Source organism: Colias croceus, chromosome 10, assembly GCF_905220415.1.
Source record: "Colias croceus chromosome 10, ilColCroc2.1".
In the NCBI taxonomy this organism is placed as follows: Eukaryota; Metazoa; Arthropoda; class Insecta; order Lepidoptera; family Pieridae; genus Colias; species Colias croceus.
Window position 1 is genome coordinate 8,152,710 of NC_059546.1, and position 23,737 is coordinate 8,176,446.

The window sequence follows — 23,737 nt, forward strand, 5'->3', positions numbered from 1 at the left end:
ATGAATTCTGAGGTGAGGTTTATCAAATATAACAGAAAAATATATATTTTTCGAATCCTACTCGTATAAATAGAAAGTACAAAAATTCCAGTTATTCCAATTAGCTTGTGATATATTATCAATAACAAAAAAAAAACATTATTGTGTAAGAGAAGAAGCAACACAAGGGAAATAAGTCGGTTATAATATTCAGTTCACTTACAAAAGCACTAAAGTCCACGACTGAAAAGTAAAAGCAATGCACATTGCAGAAATTAGAAAACTGCACTCGAAATAGCTCTTAGGAATGTCTACATGAAAATAATCGATACTGAAAATGCAAATCATCAAAGAATATATTGCGCATTATGTTTGCGAAAAGGCTCTTAATTTATGGCATTATCGCATCACGTTGATCAATACCGTTGAAATATCTTCAGCAAAGTGGAGATGAACACGCGATGAATTTATAATAAAGTGAAAGTAAAGTATTCAAATGAATGCAGCTTGCGGCCGGCTCCTCAGTGGTTCAAGTGCACGAGTTATTGATAAAACTTTCAATGAAGTTCATAGACTCTAACTATAATGTGCTATAATGTACGCTTTGATGAGTCAGTGTGATACCGGATATTTTTAATTGAAAACTGTTGTTGTAACTCTCTTAATATAATTATTTATTGTATTCTGCTGATGAGTGCGATAGCTCATTCTTGAAATTCTTTTACACTTTCTCGGCTTTATTTTTAGATCATTTCCGATCCATTATTATTTTAGTGGTGTGTGTTTTAAATCCAGTATAGTCAATTATAGGGCAAACTATACCCCGCTCCTTAATCTGATCACGAATAACGGTATTTATCAAATTTTCATATTATCTGTTTGATTAATCACGCCTTTAATATAAAATACAGGTGCGCCCACAAGATGAATGTGGTCCGTACAATTTTTTTCTTCAAAAATGTAAATTGCCGCAACGCGCTTTCTCTTTCTAATTTCATAACAATGTATGTCTGTCTCACGTCGCAAATTCCCCGCCGTGGGAACGGCTGGACGCTTTTCCTGGAATCACCAATCGCTATTCATCAAATCGTTTTCGTTCAGACAGGTCAAGTTGTTACAATTTCTTGATATGTATTCTATATAATAATCGTGAGGGTGCATAAATAAATGCCCTTTGAATGTGGTATTTAAGCGTTTATCACGCGATTGTTAGAAGCGTGTGGAAACGTTAAGTTTGTATTTGATTTGTATCTAATTTAAGTATAATCTATGAGAATAACTTTATTTCCAATGTGAATCGTAACAAATTTTTATTTTGAATACAAGTTTTACTAGTAATTTGTCGAACTTGATGGCTGTCCTATCCAAGCCCAGTCGTTTATTGAAGAACACGTTGCAAATACCAGATTGCCGGTCCGGAAAATCCTATTTTGACTTTCCTCTTAGCCAAAAGCTCTTTGGCCAATAAGTTAATATGCTTTTTTTACAACAGTTCGTTATCAACTTGAACTTTTAGTAATTTTAACGTTTCCTTACAGACCAAAGCACGAGCGGGCGAGCTATGGCCCACGGAGAGGCCAGACGGCATGCCTGTGATACAGTCCCTCGAAGTGATGTGCGGGAAGGACCACATGGACGTCCACCTGACGTTCTCGCATCCGTTTGAAGGCATTGTTTCTTCTAAAGGTAAATATATACTAGTAGTAAAAGCGAAAGTTTAGTAGAATGTATGTTAGGTTGTTACTGTTTGAATCCGACATAACCCACGGTTCCTTCCCCGGAGAACAAAAAGGTTGTTACTGTTTTACGCACAAATAGCTGACAGGTAGAAAAAAGTTTGGCAAATGTCCTACTTTTTTGACCTGTATCTTCAGGATTAACACGAATATAATGGTGGAAAACATAAATGCGTTTTAACGTTTGATCATTTCTAAAATTTTTGCTCTTTTTGAAGTCCTCATTTTGTATTAAAAATACCATCTGTCTAAATGTTAGAATTTTAACATGTGCAATAAATAAATGAAATAAGTCGCTCATATTTAGTCTTTATTAAGCTGGACTAAATTGCGGAAACAAGGTAGTAGATCACAAAAAAGTTGTTTTATAAGAATATATTTATTTTTTACACACTTGATGTTGAATCGGAACCAGCTGGTATTTACTATGATGAGGTTATTTACTTATATAATATGAATTATAGATTAAGCTGGAACTTGTTTAGTATGTGTTAACATCTTTCTATATCAATATCATCCAATCAATTAAAAATAAACTTTTGATAATCTTTTGAAAGCCTATTTTGGGGAACGTTATTTTCGTATAAGTGTTATCTTTAACCAAATTTATGTAAATGATTTGAACTACACGACCAATTATGAAAGTGCCTTGATAGTGTAGTTTGTCGTTTGGAGAATGTCATAGCTATTTTATACTAGCTTTCCGCCCGCGGCTTCGCCCGTGCAGTCAACGAAAAACCCGCATAGTTCCCGATCCCATGGGATTTCCGCGATAAAACCTATCCTATGTCCCGGGGTAAAAAGTAGCCTATGTCCTTTCTCGGGTATCAAAATACCTCTATACCAAATTTCATGCAAATTCAGTAGTTCAGTAGTTTTAAGGCGTGATTGAGTAACAGACAGAGTTACTTTCGCATTTATAATATTAGTATGTATGTTTATAACTGCTAATTAATTATGTAGATCAATGATTAGTCTCTTCAATACGATCTCAGTACATAATATATCACTATAACAACATGTACAGTTAATTCAAGCTTCCATATAAATATTTTTAAGCGTACACTCGCTAACAGTAAAGCGGTTAAAATATTTGAGTTTTCATTCGTCATAAGTAAGTGAAAAGTGTATAATTAGTGGCAACAATTAGTAGCGCTCTGAATGCGTAGTGGTCCAGGTGTAATTGAGGCTCAATGAAGTTTTTGAATGTAGGCGTAGTTTAATGTGGCTGTAATGCTCTACATAAGTTTATTATAGAGAATGATAGGCTAAGTGAAAAAAAGACTAGTAAAACGAAGGTTTCATATGGATATTGATAGGTTTTTTAAATGAAAAACACTAGTAAAACGAATGTTTAATATTGGCACTGAAAGGTAAATAAGTAAAGCCTCGCAAAATGTTATAATAGTAGGCACTGATGAGAATTCCGTCGTTTTTGGGATCGTGCCTTAAAAATATTACCTATCTGTCGTATAAATATTGTGCAATATAAATACTGGAAAGAAATTGATTTAGAAAATTAATGACCAAAAGCAAGATAACTAGTTTTGGTAGATCTCAAGATAATCTATGAAGATTTTAAGCGGAGATTAAATATTATCGTGAATAAAATAATTATGATACATTTTTCAACTCGTGGCTCTACTGATTACTCTGTTTCTAAAGTTAAGAAGTTGGAGATGATGAAACTTTGAATATAAACTTTTATTTCCTATCATATTAAGTGATTGCACTAGCTCAAAGTCATATGAATAATGTAATTTATATAATTGTGGATCGTAAATAGATTGTAAAGATATCATCGCATATCTCTGAATCAAATAATCTTGCTCGGGAAGAGAAATTATATTCTTATATCTAATATGAATTCTCAGATAGAGCCACAGTTCTAAGTCGAGATTGTGATCTTAATCAAATGCTTAAATAAATTATACTGCAATGTTTTTTAAAATAAAACAAATTTAGCATTTAAATTTATCGCATCCGTGTGCCATAATTTAACATAATTGTGTTAAGAACAACATAAATATTAATATTATAAAAACGGACAACATAAAATTATAAATATCTGACATTATAAAAACTCCATAATTTATATGCTATACAAATAATTGTATATAATTTTATATAGAGCAACGTGATGTATGAATTTAATTGTAGCATGCATTGTAGGGCGTTAATTAGCAATTAACTCGTATATAGGACCGTTATATATGCGTTTAAATGTTACTTTCTCTAACTTTTATTTAACCGTTTTCATTCTCTACAGAAGTACGTGTAATGTTGTTGAGTATAAAGACTTAAAACGTCTCTATTAGATTATAAAATGGGGTTATAGAATACTTGCTATATTTCTTGAAAAAAAAAGCTGATGTTGAACAGTAGCAGTAACTCCATAGAAATCTAAATAACTTTAGATTTCTATGAGTAACTCTATTGCCACTGCTGGTATTCTTTTGAATAGTTTACAGTTTACATTTAAAGTTATCCGATCCGATAATAATTAATAAAAACATTCAGATGTGATTCATCTTTATTATGCAATGTTTTATAGTATTTACAATCTGTATCTCTGTATCTACTTCTACCGTAGAAGTATGCTTTGCAAAACCACTTTCGCAATCGAACATGATCACAAATTAATGAATTAAAAGGCAAACGTAATTACTATAAAGTATAAACTATAAATATGTTTACAGCCCGTATAAATATTACGTGCTCTCTGGATACAGCTGTAAGCATTTTCACGCTATATTAACTAAGACCAGCCCACCCAAGGTATCTAGCCGTGGGCACAACTCAACACTTCATAAAATAATTTCAATTATATGTACCTATTATCTGAGTTAGGTAAAACTTTCGCATTTGTAATACAAGGATGTTTGATGGATAAATGAACACATAGGTGTCTGTTAATTCACTTTAAAACTTGTGCACGGATTCTGTTTAAACTTTACAGTTCAGATTTTTCCATACTTGTAATATATTGTGATGTGTGTGTTATGTGTTAAGAAGAAATTATCACAAATTTTTATGACAACTGACACAACCTAAACTGAAAAAAAAAATTATGGAAAAGGCGGCAATGTAAGACGCTTTATTTACCAAAGTGATCAGCGTAGCTATTGCAAGTGTGAGGGTAGCATTTTAGATTCCCATCTAACACAAGTACTGGTATTCCTATACACTCTCTTCTTAATGGTCCGCAGATCGATGCCATGTAAAAGTAACAACCTGAAATGTACTCGACTTTTGTAATGGAGATATAATTTTACTATTTATTATCTTTGTAAATATTTCGGCAGACCGCTCCTTGGTACAGTGGTTGACGCGTGAGCATAGAACCGAGGGGTCCTGGGTTCGATTCCCGGTGGAGACGAAGAAAAAAAAAAATGTCTCGGTCTGGTAGGACACAGAAGGCTGATCACCTACTTGTCTCTAAAGAAAAAAAATCGATCAGTGAAACAGATGTATGCATAATGCATCTGCCCCTTACCCCACTACGGGGACATGGGACTTCACTTAAATATTCCGGCGAGTATACAACTGTGGTAACAAATAATTCCATTGTTGCAGGTCAGCACGGCGACCCGCGGTGCGTGTACGTGCCGCCGTCCACGGGACAGACGTACTTCTCGTTTCGGATCGCGTACGCCAAGTGCGGCACTAAACCCGGTGAGTTTTTGTGTGTATGTTTATGTTTTTTTTATATGAGAGTAGGCAAACGAGCATATGGATCGCCTGATGGTAAAAAATTCCACAGCCCATTAGCATCTACAGACGTGTCCAAAGATGTGTTGCCGACTTTTTAAGGTGGAGGTTGACTCTCTTCAAATGCCTCGATAACGATATCATAAGTGTTCGGGAATATCACCGAAAGCAGGTTGTTCCACAATGTTGTTTGTGACTTGTCTCTTGGGTGGGTTTGGTGTGGTTATGATTCACTAGCTGTGCTCCGCGGTTTTACCCGCAGTGCTCCGCTCCTGCTGGTCTTAGTGTGATGATATATAGCCTTCCTCGATGAACGGGCTATCTAACACCGAAAGAATTTTTCAAGCCGGACCAGTATTTCCCATATTAGCGCATTCAAATAAATAAACAAACAAACTCTTCAGCTTTATAATATATAGATGAATAACGATTCTATATTATGTGAAATACACTGAACTCGGTGAGTTTTTGTGTGTTACTGTTTGTGATTTATTTATTGTGTTGCTTTTGATGTGAGATAGTATTAAATTATCTGTGGTGTGGGATTGTATGTTTATTTGCTTGTTCTAGCAATTACGGTATAATGAATTACATGCCAAGTGCGGCATTAATCCGGGTAAGTTTTTGTGTGCAACTGATGATGGATAGTGATTTGGTAGATGTTTGTTTGTGTGAAAATAATGTGTTATAGAAATTACGATAGGAAAATGTGTATTGTGGTAGGTTATGGGTCGTTTAAGATAGAGTTATTGTGAATGATAATATATACGTAAAATATTCCTTTTTAAGTTGAATTAATAATTATGTTAAATGTACATATATATACTAACGTCTTAGTCATTCGTTAAAATATTATCGTTATGGAATTTGTAATATAATGTCCCTAGTATGTATTTATGTACATTTTAAACATCACCCTATTAAATGATGGGAACTATATTTTCTATCACCAAAATTTATATTTGTCATCAAGTTATAACACCTAATAAATAGATCTATCACCACGAAATATTTTCGTTTTCAGATAAACAAAAATTGTTCCCAGGTATGAATTATCAAATTAATGTTAATATATGTGTAAAATAAGAGATCGATAACCAATAAAATTATATTGCATTTCATGAATATAAACTTCGTTCTTATAATAACAGTTTTGTTACTTAAATAATAGCACTGTGCTCAGAATGGTAGATCTGTCACCAAATAAATCGATTATCGATCCCTGACTGCCACTCCTTTTTATTTGATATTTTGTCACCAATACAGTAGTAACATTTTATTTCGTTCAGATATTAAATTAATAGTATTCGTTACCAATTTAATACATCAATTTATAATTTTAATGAAAAAATGATCAAAGGGGCGGAGACAAATTGGCGCGCTTTAAAAATTGACATGTGCAAACATAATATTATCGGATTAGCCACGCTTAGCTGGCCAACTCCCCACCAGAAGCAAAAAATGTGCTTATCGGCCAGAAAAGAAAAAGGGGGCGCCCTTTATTATTCAATCAGCGCTGTTTTGGAGTTCGAAGGGTTGATTATTGGTTTTTAACAATAAATATTGATTATTTTAACTTTAATTAAGTTAACCATTAGCCAGCTAATAAACCAGAGCTGATTATTCAGTGGTTATTATTTTTAAGAATAAATATTGATTATTTTAACTTTTAGTAACATAATATGATTTATTGGTGATCTCTTTAAATTAGTTTGCTTAAATACTTATTAGGACACACCTATTATAATACATACAAAAACATTTATTTGGTACTAGACCTTATATCTCAGGATTTTAGGTGATTTATTGTGGAACTGATTTTGCATTGTTTGGTGACTACATTTTGGTGACAGATCTACTATTTTGAGGGCAAACCCTATTATTTAAGAAACACAAATCTAATTAAATTGGTGATAGCTTAAATGATACCCTTAAATGATTAAAGTTATTTACGAAATATGCTCGCTGGTGGGAAACTAGTATTGTATGCTGTATCTAAAAATTATAATGTAGGTGATAGGTATTAGTATAATATTATTATATCAGCTATACGAGAGAGTTTGTTAGAGATTCAATCCATGATGTACCGTGAAATCTATAAACGCTGGTAATCATATGGTCTGTAGTGTAAATTATGATTGATTTTCGTTTAGCTTGATAAATATTTTTTTATTTGCATGATGTTGAAAAGTAAATAAATAATAAGTTAATAAATTTACACCTAAAATCTATACATATACATATAATAAATCTGTAGAAGGGTCAATTCTGTACATTGAAAATATTGAAAAAATAAATAGCAGGGGGTGTTACTGGATCGATACCAAGCCCAAATATGTGATTAAATTTTTGTCTGTCTGTCTGTCTGTCTGTCTGTCTGTATGTTCAGGCATCACGTGAAAACTAAAGGTTCGATTTCGATGAAACTTGGTATAATTATACCTTATTATCCTGGGCATAAAATAGGATACTTTTTATCCCGGAAAAATACGTTTAAAAAAATCTTAATTTTTCTTAATTTTTCCGCGCGGACGGAGTCGCGGGCGGAAGCTAGTACTACATAATAGCTCTATTAAATAAAAACATTCTAACTTTTCACAACTTCATGCTTAATAAACTATTTAAAATTGATTAGGTATATCGATACAACATGTATATAGTAGGTAGTTAACAAAAAACTTATCTTGTTCAATCTATAAAAATATGAACTGATTACTTATCGAATTGTAAATTTATCATTCTAAAGTAATTTATGAGCTGCATTGCAAACTGATTCTTTAAAGATTATTTCTCTTTTTTATATGAAATAGGATTCAAAAACAAACAGTTTGAGATCCAACCTGCCATTAGGAAATAATTTATCTTGTGCCTACCACACTAACATTCAATTTGCGGCACAGTTAACAATTCGTTCAATTTAAGGTGATCGTGACATGGCTCGAATTCAATTTCGTTGTTATTTTTCCTCTATATTGTTGACAACATTAAAAAAGACCTAACAAAAACTTATGAGATTAAAATGTAAAGATCTCTTTAAAAGTTTCAATCTATTTAAGTGTGTACATAATTGACTATCATTCTTTTGAACTTTAGCATTTTTAACTGTAAAAAAGGCAAAAATAAGTGATTTTAAAACAAACATTGTACGCAAAGTATGTAAAGTGTGTCGACAAAATCCACGAAGGTATAAAAAGCCAAGATGTAAAACACCATTACACCAATTTTATGCTACAAGGAATGTTTAAGAGCTGTCAATTTACGAACCTTACAATTTCGCATTGACATTGTTTTTACTGTAACATTAAGTCGTTTTGTTGAAATGCCTTTTATCTTGTGCGATATACAGAACGATATAATTGCAATATTCTTACTTTTTACGTCTGCGAATTTTTATTGGATACCACTTGTGTATTTAAAATTTAAATACAGTACATTTTAGTACGAAGTAGAAGTTAATTTGAATAACATTACCTGAATCAGTAAACAATAAGCCATGGAAATATAGTTCTATTTCAAACGCTTTAATAAATAATATATAAGTTATAACCGCAATTTCAATTTGATATCTCAAGCTCTACGAAAAAGGGCTGTGACAGACAGATAGACAACGAAGCGGTTCGATCTGAGATCCATTTTATTTACAATTTCCTCACCATACAAGGATTTAATTTCACATGCATTAAACAGCAAGCTAAAATATATTTACGGTTGAACGGCATAGACTGGTCTAGATTAATGATAGGCTATTAGCCAGGCTATTATGTATGGTTAGGGTCGTAGGTCATCTATCAATGGGATCTTCTGTGGGACACGATTATTCCGTCGCTAAGGGTACAGTTACATTCTTGGCTGTGCTATCGATTTGCGTTTGTATTGGATTGGATTGTATTGTAAATTTGAATGGTGTAATATTTTGAATATTACGCACATCATATTATCTATAGTACTATGGAGTTTCTTGCCGGTTTTTCTCCATAGATACTGCTTTCCGAATCGGTGGTAAATGTTAAAACTATGTAAAAATATGACGTTTCAAAAGTGCTTCTCGAAGAAGTCTAATTGAATAAATAAATGTTTGAGTTTTTTTTTTATAGTAGCTATTTGCTCTGCATAGGTATGTTGAATAAACATGCTTACATAGAAAATACGAGTATATTTTGTGTCTTCTGTATGAGATAAATGAGATAATTTAATAATTTTCGTCAAACTTTCCTTAGTTTTGATTCACAATACAGCGGCTCCAAATTTCTCAGGATGAATTATTTTACATTAGATAAATATTATAAATAGTTGTACTTTAAACACTATTTAAAGTTTATGTAAAAGATATTGTATAGGTACGAGAAGCTATTTGCAGAACCTTTCCTTTATCCCCTTTAATTTATTAGCGAGCTAACTAGCGTATACTAATTGGCTAACTGATCAGTAAGTTGCAAAATTACGTTAAGTTGTATGTAAAATAAAAACTATAAGGCTGTGTTCACAATAGACATTTATTGAAGAAACAGTTATTTTAGTAAAATTATAAAAAATGATTTATCAATCACAATGAAAACTGATGTAGGGAAAAATTTGCTTGGTTTAAATATACATTTTTATTCTTTATTCTACAATTTCATAATTGATTCAGTTATTTTTAACGTTCCCAATATTTATAAATTGTGATTAATTGTTATTTATACATATAAATTCGTAAAGATTAACCATTAGCGGTAAAAAATATAAATATCAATTCACTTCATTCGCTCTCTTGTTAATCTATTAAAATTAATAAAAATACCTATTCATATATACAAATATTATGTCAATTATTGATATATATTCACTAAAGCATCTTAAAAGGGCTTAAAATGCCATCTCCCACACTACTATAAATCACTTACACATTCAGTGTGCACGAAACCTATTGTAACCACTTAGACGATAATTTATTTGACAAATGAATGGAAAACGTTAGTGAAGCTACATTCCGAGGCTACGTTTCCGTTTTGAAGCCTATTTAAGAACACGCATGTTTTTTTTTTATACAACATTAGAGGTCTTAAAGGATTGTGGGCTATGTTATGCAGTTTATTGAATGAGTAAGTTTTACATTAAAGTTCAATAGGTACCTATTTTTAGACATATTAAAAATATATATTGTTGCCGAAACTATTCAAAACTAGATATTATATCCAATTTTGTCACCGGCTTCATTTGGAAAATATAACACAAAAACATACAATAGGTATGTATAAATAATAAATCATTTATTTTTCCACCATAATTTGATACATCACATTTGATGTATCGAATCAATATCTGAATTTTGCATAACGTTTAAAGTCTCCTAATTAATAAAAATATCAATTACTAATAATTTCAACAAATAAACAATTAAGTACTTACTTTTTTATTTTTTTATATAAATAAAAATTGACCGTCATCAAGTGTTCCGCTTGTCAACGTATCGATTGCCAAAATATTATCTGATAGCAACAAAAATATTAACATCCTAACATAACAAGCACGCCCGCGAGTTGCGGTGAAGGCATTTCCGATAAAATCTGCAAAAACATTTAGAGACATTTGATTGAGCAATAACTTATTATAAGAAATCTCAGTAACAGCGTAATATATTCTCATAAACGTTAACCTTTTCAACAGTTCTATAAAGAAAATCGTACTTTCTCCCGTTGATACGTTAAAATTACACCATAATTGCATAAATGTCAAGGAAATCCAATAACATCATTTACGCGTAATAGGACAAAGAACGCGTTAAGAAAAACATGCTGTGTAACGTTTTTCGAGTTCACCTTTGGTTAACATTTCTTTGGTCAACCGTCATCAAATTTGCTAAGTACTGAGAACTGAGACTGACTTCGACACAGAGCGAAGGTATTCAAAATACATAGGTTTTTATGACTGTGAATAATACAATATTAATTAATTATCATTATGAGAGTAATTGCAAAAATTACGTAAATGAAACTATACCTACAGTATTTCAAAATTCTAAGCAGGTTCAAGATTTATTTTCACACAACAACATTTACAAATTACTATAGATTATCTTTAATGGTGGTAATTATATAGAAAAAAAGTATAACGGGAACAGCGCCCATACCAGCTGCCTATTCCATCAATTGCTAATACGCAGCATTAAGTGGCGGATGTCCACCCTTGTACAATTATGGCTTATAACAATAAATTAAAATCCGTCCTCACTATTCACTCAACTTGGGTAATTATCGTTGATTCGTAACAATTTCGCAATAAATCGCAACCAGTCAGCATCTACGGCTCGTCGGTCTCATTTCAACAAAGTGTTTTTCTCGCTCCGATTCCTAGTCGCGTCCACTATGGCGAGTGTAACGGAGCGGTCCTTCTTCGAATGCTGTTCGCGCATTGTTTCTCGGAATCCCCACTCGCCATACCACATAGCACGCACAAGGCGCATTTTCCCGTAACGCGACAACACGACGCCAACCCTGAAACTGCCTCCTTTGTAGGGCTGCCGCTGAAAAGTTTGGCGCAGAGTGCCTCGATTCAGGACGTATAGTCCTATAACGGATTCGGACTAATACCTAATATGAAAGTCCGATAATTTGTCCGAAAGTTTATAATTTTCTATCATTGTAGTGTACAGTAGCGTGTCATTATTATTTATACATAAACATATAAGTATGCAAAAAGAAAAAGCATGAAAAATTCCAAGCAATATCAAGGCAAATTATAATTTGCGTACATTTTCCTGTTCTACAAAGTATAGAGTTGACATCCTTACTTTTGAATATCCTCTCCCTACGGGCGTCCCGCGTCATCGCTGGACCTTTGCACATCAACAACTCCCAACAGCAATTCAAAATACATTCTACGTCTCACTAAATAGAGTTGAAATATGTCTACAGCTATATGTCATACAAAAATGATATCCTAATACATAGTGCTAAATGTGCGTAAGTGTCAGAATCGCTCGCGGCCGGTCGATCCGCGTTCTTCAGAGGGTTTCAACTTTTTGCCCAAGTTCAACCTCGTATAGCCCTAGCAATAATAAGGATTTAAAAATTAACACTTTTTATGTGGAATATTTTGCACATAAATAGAAATTAATGCTCACTGCCAGTTTCTCACGACGAAATTCATTGTAATTTTAAACAAGTTTGAGATGGGTTACGGTAAATCGCGCTTGAAGTACCTAGATATCAAAATTCTGTGTCTAACCTCTACAAACGCTTAATTATCGACAAGGCTAGTAGTCTAATAATAGAGCAAGTTTTTGTCTTTCTGCATCGTGAAGAATTCATATTACTTGTTATGATTAAATGAATTGAGCTTCATCATGAACATTGTTATGAGCTCAATGAATTAAAAATGCTTAGCTACGAGTATGTTACGGCTACTAATAAGGTACTATTACTAATAGAAAATATGCCAGTTTTCCCTACAATATAAGCTTGTTCAGTTTCCATTTCGGTTTCTAAGAAAATAAGCATCCCGACTCCCACATCCTACAAGAATAACACCGGCATGGCTCGGACAGAGAGCTTATACTTTATAAGCTTTAAATAACATAATATGCGCCTTCTGCATGTTTCTCTAGTTGTTACTTGTTACCATATGAATGGTGATAGTACTTACAATTAAAACATGTAGTTAATGAGGGCTTTACAGATATGACGGCAATAAAGATGTGATCTTATATAATATGAGTATTCACTAACAAGATTATACATTTAGTTAATGTTCAATTATTTGCTGTGTATACGAGAGACGCATGTAATTTAACCATTCACATGATTTTAAATTATTTTAAATATTATTTATTCAATGTTAATGAACAATTGAAAAAAATAATTTTGGACATTCGCAACATATTACTAACGATTATTTTTAAAATATAATTGTTTTGGTTGCGTTTAATATGTGCGGTGTTTTTATGATATCATTTAAAATTATTTTTTGAAAATTATACTTACAAATGTTGATAGTACTCAATTAGTTAATTACAATTTATGACCTTTTATATAAAGCCTACAATCTAATTAAATGCATTTTTGGTACTAGACGTAGTAAACTATATCTAGTAAAGTATAATTCCAATCAATACTTTTAGATATTATATTAATTGCTATATATGAATAAAGCTTTTAAATCGAACTTAATGGAACATTTTACGACTTTCCCACATTAATAATATGATTACGAGGGTCCATTTCAGCAAGTTCTAATGAAATTTTATAACGTATGCATAATTCGTACGGTTTAATCGTTAATAATTATCGATAGTTAAAATAAAATGTTAATTAATTACAATATAAATGTAAAATGAAAATGAAACATAAAGACCTCTCAGTATGCAATCATATTAATTTATAATATTAAATTATTTCAGCTTTTCTCATAGATGAAATAGGTCAAATAGGATAACATTTTGTACTTAAAAATTGTTTAGGTTTTTTGTATATGGTCACCAAATACATAATCCTCGAATGCGTTTTGTTTCTAAAGTTTTTTAATGTTCTACGTTAGTTTTTAACGTATGAAAGGTAAATTAATATTTACAGTGTGAAAATTATTGCAGCATGTAGTTCAGTCACACCCCGGACACTCCATACAAAATTATAGTTTTGACAGTCACACTGTAGAGACTGCAAATGTGTGTGTAAACTCTTTATGGTTGGCACATTTGTGACTAGCGTAAAAAAAAATTCGCGTTTTTCTGATGAAATACATCCGTAAACAGCACAATATCTAACCATTTTCTACGAAAAACGATAATCACAAATCCAAAATAATAAAATTGCTTTAAGTCAATTTGATTAATGTTGTCAATCTTCGTTGCGTTTCGTCTAAAGACGTCGTTGGTATCGTCCTTGCGGGGAAATGGGTACCATAACATGTCTGATCGTGCTAGGTGAGGTAAGTGTTTAATTTTGGCGGGAGGCGGAGAGTGTCCGTTCTGTAGCGTTTAGCTACTATTATGTATTCTGTGGTTCAGTCTGTAATTGTTTGTCACATTTTCTAATATATTTTGTTTGAATCGTTATACATAATGTATTAATGAAAAATAATGTTGATCTAAATAAATAAAACATTCTAAATAAATAAACTTCATATTTCAGATCTACACGGGCAGTTCTACGAGAACACAGTTGTGGTGCAATACGACAAAGATTTACTCGAAGTGTGGGACGAAGCGAAGCGATTGCGATGCGAATGGTTCAACGACTACGAGAAGACTGCTTCGAAACCTCCCATGGTGATCGCTGACTTGGATGTCGTGCAATTGGACTTTAGAGGTAATGTATTGTAGTAGCCTTTACGTAGTTTATAGATAATTCTACAATGGTGGTGCAATACGACAAAGATTTACTCGAAGTGTGGAACGAAGCGAAGCGATTGCGATGCGAATTGTTCAACGATTACGAAAAGACGGCTTCCAAATTATTGTAGTATTTGTTTATAAAATTTATCTCTAGAGAACACAGTGCTGGGGCAAGCGATGCCAGCCATGCTTATTGCGATCATAATACGAATTTGGCAGTCAGTTCAATTATTCATGGCGTAAAATGTCTGAAAATTAGGTATATTAGGACTATTTTAACATACATATATGTGTATACATTTTATTATGGCTCTAATTATAATAAAAGGAATTTCTATACGTACCTCTAAACTTAGTTGAATATCAAACCACATTTCGGAAAAGTATATAATAGTATAAAACAATAGGTAAGTACTATACAAATTTTATTGCAAAATTTTACTCAAAAAGCACTTAAACAGACACTTTCTTAACCGATACGCAAAAACGTCACACTAATATAACTATGATATAAATGATTAGTAGCAATTTAGTCGTACGTGAAACTAGTGAAATATTTTCGACTACGCTCAATAGACATAATAATATTTCGACTGACATTAAATAATTCAAACTGTAGGTATGTATTTTTTTTATTTGTTTGTGATGCTCATGTAAGTGTAATATTTTAGTACACGTACGGTACAAAAATTTTAGTTTTATATGTTACGTGTAACGTATAAAAATTTACAAATATAGTCACTGTACTCATGTATTTCAGGATGTTCATTGTTTCGTGATCTCTAGTGAAAAACTTTACATATGAATATTTTAACTTTTAAACACAAATATATCCCTATTTATAAAAAAATTGTATAATTTGTAGGCGACAACGTGGACTGCTGGATGGAGATCCAAGCGGGCAAGGGCCCGTGGGCGCCGCCCGTGTCCGGCATCGTGCCGCTCGGCTCCACGCTCACGCTCGTCGTCGCTATCAATGACTATCGAGGTACGTGCTGGATATTAGTTTTAATATAATAAAGGTATATGGATAAAATATAGTAGGTATATTGAGAATAATAAATTATTTGATATTAAATTATCGCTCGCTGCTTCGCCCGCCTTTTGAAAGAAAAAACCCGGGATTTTCGGGATAAAAAGTAGCCTTTGTCTTATTCTGGTCTTCACATACGAAATTTCATTGTAATAAATACATCTATTTGCGTGAAAGAGAGACACATCCATCGATCCATCCTCACAAACTTTTTCTTTAGGTCCCATGTTCCTTAGTGGGGTAAGGGGCAGATGCATTATACATCTGTTTCACTGATCGAATTTCTTTAGGGACAAGTAGGTGATCAGCCTTCTGTGTCCTACCAGACCGAGACATTTTTTTTTCTTCGTCTCCACCGGAAATCGAACCCACTGTATCAAGGAGGCGGTCAAATATTAGTAGTACCTACTGATTATATCATTAAAATGTCGGTAAAACACTGCTGGTGTTTAATAGGTGTTTATTGCGCGGTGGAGACCATATAACATTAGAAAACTGCCCGTTTGCTTGTTCTGCCATAAAAAAACGCGTATTACTTTTTTTTAAATCTTCGTTTTATGGGTAGAATTAGTTAGAGCTTCACTCCTTTCTAAAGTTCATAATATTTTTAAGACCGATTCCTAGCAATAAAACGATCACCTAATACAAACAATGTACCTACAGACTATATTTTGCTGACAATAAATTTCAATGTACATATTACATTAATTTCCCTTTGCCAATGAATAATTCCAATGTATTCGATAAGTTACTATGTATTTATTGTACACTGAAACTGCGTGTCGAATATATGCAATAAACGGACAACCGTTAAAATAGAAATTATGCATTCTTACGATAACCCCTCGAGGTACATCGGGATGTTAAGGTCAGAATGCTCTTGGAAAGTGAGAGCCATTTGCAAATTAAATTGAAATTATTTTCACATTCGAAAGGTTGGGAATTATTGAGCATGCTTCCTAGAACGTGGTAGTAATAATGTTGTAGTGAATTTATGGATAAAGTTCTGATGCTTTATCACGGACGCAAGTTCTATATACCTATATAAGTATATAAGATTAGAATAATTAACACGATAGATAGGACACAATGATTTACTTTATAAAAAAATACAAATCTTAATATATAAAACTCAAAGGTAACTGACTGATTGACTGACATAGTGATCCATCAACGTACAGCCCAAACCACTGAACGGATCGGGCCGAAAATTGGCATGCAGGTAGATGTTAGGACGTAGGCATTATCTAAGATTGACATAATATAAAAACGGAAGAGAAATCTTCAAGTGATACAAACGCTTCTTGTTATTTAGTATAAATACCCTAAATTATTTGTGTAAAATAATAAATGTTAAATCTTAAAACAAAATAACACTAAGATACCAAAATAATTTGGAAAATCCAAAAGTGCACGCCTCATAATCTCATCCTTTACAATATAAAAATAACTGCGTTAAAAACAACCGACTTCAAAAACGGAAAAGTAAGAAATAAAAAAGATTTGATATTATTAATTACTACATATTATTTTTATGTGCTATTTACTAAAAAGGTTTGATGTCGGTGCATGGGCTTAATACTAAGTGCTTAGTGTTTGGCACCGACTTCAAACCTATTTAATAAATAGCACATAAAAATAATATGTAGTAATTAATAATATCAAATCTTTTTTATTTCTTACTTTTCCGTTTTTGAAGTCGGTTGTTTTTAACGCAGTTATTTTTATTTAATACTTTTTAGTGTATTTTTCAACACGAATCAAACGAGCCCAAACTCGATAAAGTTGAGTCAATATATTACTGAGTTCCTATGGCCACCTTCCGATTCCATCATCAGATCAGCTCCATGTCATGATAATGTTTCATCGCTATCCAATTTACATTCGTATACAAAATTTCAGCTCAATCGGTTACCGGGAAGTGAATCAAAGTTACTTGCTACATTGAAATTAAGTCATCGAGTACAGACAAAAATGCTCATAAAATAAAAACTACTAGGCCTAGCCGAATAAAATTTTTATGGGACCAATTCGACACCATCCCGCATCGAACAAAAAAAGAATCACGTAAATCGGTTCAGAAACCTCGGAGTAATCGGTGTACATACATAAAAAAAAAAAAAAAAAAATATACCGGCCGAATTGATAACCTCCTCCTTTTTTTTGAAGTCGGTTAAAAATTGATTATTTATAAAGGTGTATATAATATAAGTATGTAGATACACTTGTTCTCATGTGCCAATGCTCTTGTACTGTCTCAAAATAGTTGGAAAAGTAAAGAACCTACCGTAATAATTGAGCTATTTTTCTTGTGGCCCCACCTAGATGTGAAACTGCGCAGGTTTAAGGGACTGACTACCAACTTATTTTTTTAAACCTTGGCTTATAGTATAAAGAATCGAGTTTATAATGGTGAATTTTGAGTACACTATAAATATAAAAAAAAGTCGATATTTTTTTTGTTTATTTAATAACAATTAAACCACATCGAATCAGACCCTGAAAAATGAAAGGGTTCTATTCCTGAGCATACTCAAGCGTAAGAGAAAAAAAAAGACTCGATTAGTAAAGTATTTCGGTCGCTATCGTGTTAACAAGAAAATCCTCCGCACATACAGACACACGGACGTCCAAGACAGAACTTTTTTAAACTGTTTTTTAACTAGTTTAAATAACAAAAATGACATCAAAAATATCATGAATGTTAAAAATAGTGTTTTTTCTTAATATGTGTGTGTATGTATTATCTTACAAGTGCAATGTATGATACATAAAGACATTTTAAGTTTGAAAAATCAGATGTTTTGCGCGAAGTGACAGTAGTAACCACCTCAACGCTTCGCTTATGAGGCGTGCAATATCGACACCAACTTCTTAAATAGCACCTAATTTATTCGCCCACGTACATCGCAAACATTACAACACAACATTATAATAATATAATATCGTTAGTTATTTTGTATGATTGAATATTTACGTTCGCAATTTCATCAAAACCACGTTGATTGACGGACGGACCCTTTATGCAACTCACCGCAAATAGTTTGAATGTCAATGCTGCTTTTTTGTTGGTCATTTTAAAAATCGTGGTTTGCCAATTTTGGTTTAGCAAATGTATGAACTTTGAGTTAATTAATATACTTAATTTGCGTTTTTCGATTTGTCAATTTGTTTTTTTTATTTAGAATTTTTGAATTAGAGTGCATTGATTGCAATAAAGTAGTGAAGGGCGTGGAGATAAAAGTATCTATACTATTTAGTATCTATGATAATTGTTACAAGACTAGTTTTACGATAATGTTGTCCTATACGTCTATTACAGACGGTTTATGGTGCTATGCCTGAGCAATGCTTTTGGTGTCCAAACAGTCCAATGCGGGATCGACATACTTTTCCGCAGGTCGGACAGGGGAAGTCGGCAGGTTCAGTGTCGCCTTGGTGACGTTTCAATAATAACTTAGTATTTACCTAAACGATAATAATAACTTAGTATTTACCTAAGGAGTTCATTCAATTATTTTTGGTATAAGTACAAGAAATATCTCAATAAATGTTTTTTTTTTAAACTTAAAAGTAACCAAACATCAAAAGCACCTTTAGCAGCTCTTGCACGTATTTTACCATACTACCTGTAATACGTTTTGTAAAAATCTATCCATCTACAAACTAAAACGTTAGTCATCGCCAGTCAGCATGTATATTGTATATCTCAATTCTAAATATCATTCATCCACAATTTCACATATCATTAATATCTAACAAGTATACTGATTCTCATATAAAAGCTGTCACTCAGTCAATTTTCTAGGAACCGTGATTGTCTGTAAAGGATTTTTAATTTGTTTAAAACTTGAATTCAAGTCCGTTTTTATTCGAACAATACGCACTAAAGAAGACGGTTTATCAAATCGTTTTTTAATTTACCGTTTATGCTTGATTAATATCATAAAAACCCCAATTTTCGACCATAGGTTTGATTAAATAAGAATTATATTCGTTTGTGATGTATTTACGATTGGCTTGTATATGAGTGGGTGGTAAATGGCGATGGTATCAACGCAAAAGCTTAATTGTTGAATTTTCACAAGATACCCATTAAGCCTACGAGTTTGCTGTTTTAATTCGTTATAATTTATTGTACAAATTTATTCTATAGTGATAAATATTGCCATAGTTTTGACAGTGTAAATTAGGTAAAATATTCTAAAATGATGTGATTTGCATTGCAAATATAACATGATTAATTATTATTTTTATCCAACTTAAACTTCTTCGCTTTTCTATAAGTTATTATGTATTATATGACAAATTAAAACTAAACTGTTATGTGCTTTTAAACATTCATATTATCTGTAGGTAATTAAGAATTATTACCTTTTGATCACCGAAAAATCTTGCTCTATTATCATTATTATTGATTGAAATGAACGAAATGATGAAATAGCGATAATACCTATCAAAATAATGTGTATTATGTGTGTTCTATATCAATGTAGGGTAGAAAATTCAATACTTGGCATCGTGCTCTATCTCAAAGCGTGCGAGCAAAGCCACGTTCAGAATTAGTCATAAAGAACTAAGTCTAAATTATCTGAGTCATACTTCACACAGCATATCGGGACATACAAATTTGGTTTAATGCTAAATAAATAATTACGCAGCGGCGACCGGTGTCATAGGTCGTGTGAAACTGTTGAATTTATCGACTGCGTATTGATATGGCTCTACCTCTGTTTATTTAACTGTTAATTAAAGTAACTGCGTGTATTGGACTCGGATTTCAGTACATTTATGATTTCTGGTTACAAAATAAGACCATTGTTTGAGAATTTTATACAAGAATTAATATATCTTGGCGTGACTTAAAAAAATATTCAGGAAAATGTCTTAGGAGACACTTTTTCAAATTACGCTTCTTATTTTACTATTTAATTTTACAGGCCCGTGCGCAAACTTTCTATTTCATAAAACTTTTCCCATTAGTATTCATAACTTTTATAATTTAATTAAATAACATCTGAAACTCCTAATATAATTGATAACTGACCTAAATACTACTTAAGATGTGTGCACTCAATTAAACAGGGCACAGACACTTTACTCGCCTATAATTAATGGCTCAGTGTAACTGCCCCACAAACCATTAAGAACAATTTTAATTGCAATTAATTTTATTCTTTACCATTTAGTATTCTCAAACTCAAACATTTATTTATTCAATTAGACTACTTTTAGTAGCACTTTCGAATCGTCATTACATAAGTATTTTTAACATTTACCATCGATTCGGAAAGCAGTATCTATGGAGAAGAACCGGCAAGAAACTCCATAGTTGCTCTTTTAAAATCATGTCAATATTACATAATCTAATTATATTTTCTAGCACTATACAATTAGTTATTTAGTAGTTATAAGAAGGAATTCTAGACTCACATCGCCAAACCTAAGACACAGTCAGACAATGTGCAGTGCGCGACAGGTCGATCGTTAAGCGTCTCTAACTGGTAATAATGCTGTGCAAACACACGTTAACGGTACAAAGAATAGTAAAAAGTTAACTGGACAAATACGTATGGGTTTGTTTAACGGCGTTCGATAGGGTTGCTAGCGTGCTGTTTATGATTTGTCGTAATGGGATATATTGTATTAGGTGTAAGTAATAAATTAGTTAGGTTAGGTAGGTAACTCCTACCTTAAACGTTTTAAGGATTATTAAGGAAATTTTCATATGATTATATGAGGTTGGGAATGTCGTAGTCATTCAAATAAGTAGATTTACGAAACGTTATAAAACCAATGTTTATAAAACAATTTTAAATTAAAATACATAAATATATTATGACGTTATGTAACTGCAAAATCGAAACTCCAATTGTACGACACCTACTTCGTGAAAAATAGCACAAAATTTTAATCTTATACGACACTTTTCACAATATATGTTCCAGGAGCTCCTTACTTTTATTCGGTTATAGTTTGTTTGTTAATTGATGTTGGTATATCGATTAAATTTGAATTCAAATATCAATATTTACGCAGAAGGTTGATAACATAACATGACCTAGAGACAAACTCTAAAGCTTCACTAAAAAGAAACTATATAATATGTATGTATAACTATATATGTACGAGTAATGTTAAATCTCACGTGATTTATCACTATTTATAGTGAGGTTACAGTTCAAAATTTTATAGTATATTTCAATATAAATTATCATAGATATATTAATCAGTGGACTTAGCAAATATAATTAATGATGCTGGAAGTACCACGATCAGTGGCTCTTATTTATAATGTACTATGGTAATAGCTGAGGTAATGGTATATTCATTACTTTCTAAGCGGATTAAAGATAATATAATAACAGTATTAATTTTAATTTTATATTTATAAGGATTTTCACTTTCACTGAGTTATATTTATAAGGATTTTATTATACACTTAAAACGTAAATAATAATATGTACTGCAAAAGCTACAGTATGTAGAACCTGACATTTCGTAGATTTTTACCGTGAGAGTACTTATCTACGATAGGAAAACTCGCTCTAATTTACGAGGTAGTAAATTGATATTGTTGAAACTATAATTAAATTAAAGATTAAGTAAATTATCATATATACACACGCCCCTTCCTTTTGTAAATGAAATCAATAAAAAATTATCAAGATGTTGCACCTATTTATATTAAAAAAATCATTTTAAACCATTTAACAAGCACAAGCCATTTACTCTAAATCACTAAACTTTACTGTTTTATCCCAAACACAATGACTTGCAGTGTTGACCAAATTATCGTCAATATAAGACAATGTACTAGAAAGAGTTCACCAATGCACCATAGTTGAGGTTCACACAGCTCAATTAAATGATCAGCGTGATTGATTTGAAAGCAAGCGAACGTGAGAATGTTGGAGGCAAATTAAGATTAATTATTAACTTGTAAAACCATTCTTCTATAGGTTCGCTTCATTAGGTGCTATGTTAAAAGAGTACGCTTTTCACTTGACCCAGTTTGAAATTTGATTTTGAACTATTTTGAAATGGATAAATTCGGTATATATTTGCATGTTTTCATTGTATCGGTGATACATCTTAAAATGCACAAGTGTTTTATTTATTTACATGATGGTGTATTGTCCACAGTTCAAGGCTTTAAATTGTTTTATGATTTGATATATGTACTAAAAACTGCGTTGATATTTTGAATGCTTTCAATCACTTTCTTATAATCGAATACTATTAAACTTGTTATCATTTGAAATTTAGAAATCTATTCAAATTAACTAAATTTATGGCGTCATAACTATTCAATCTCCTTAAAACGCAATACCATCTAGAAAATGTATGCATAATCTCTATTTAGCACATCTCCATACCTCCTTGACTTTGTACGTCTTGTTACAAACACCAACACTTGCAATGTTTATTCTGTTTAATGTATTGTGTGCTTGCGGTTAGCTTTAAGTGATCTCGTCGGGTGCGGTTCGTGCATTCCACACTAATCACTTTTCACTTAACTCGCTATGCATAATGAGCCAAGTGGCAGATGTTCTAGGTAAATGTAAAAATGTTATTGCCTCACCGCGAATGCCGGATATGAGGATTGAAATGATTACCGTAACTATTTTTAGTTTGAAGTAATAGATTTTTTACATGTTTTAGGTAGTGATTGTTTAGTTTTGTGTAGAAATGCAAAAAATGTGTGTCAGTGGGCGATTTCTAAAATGTCTTATATTTGTATTATTAAACTAGCGGTTCGCCCCGGCTTCGCCCGTGGTACATATTCACGTTTTCTCTACATAAGAACCATCCTCGAACTTCAAGAAATATTATAAAAAAAGAATTAACGAAATCGGTTAAGCCGTTTTCAAGTTATGCGTTTACCAACACATTTTGGGATTCATTTTTATATTATATTGAAGAACACAAACATTGTTTAAATAATGCTTAACCACTTATAATGTT

The 23,737-nt window shown here is 32.1% G+C and overlaps 1 protein-coding gene across 1 annotated transcript in view; it reads left to right on the forward strand.

Annotated features, from left to right (window-relative positions):
• The window catches only part of LOC123695213, a 29,553-nt gene continuing 5,816 nt past the window's right edge, over positions 1–23,737 (forward strand). Inside the window, exons 1-5 of the mRNA XM_045640983.1 lie at positions 1–12; positions 1,518–1,665; positions 5,292–5,390; positions 14,534–14,710; positions 15,602–15,724. Of these exons, the coding sequence (XP_045496939.1) occupies positions 1–12; positions 1,518–1,665; positions 5,292–5,390; positions 14,534–14,710; positions 15,602–15,724 (559 nt within the window). The remainder of the gene's footprint in view (positions 13–1,517; positions 1,666–5,291; positions 5,391–14,533; positions 14,711–15,601; positions 15,725–23,737) is intronic.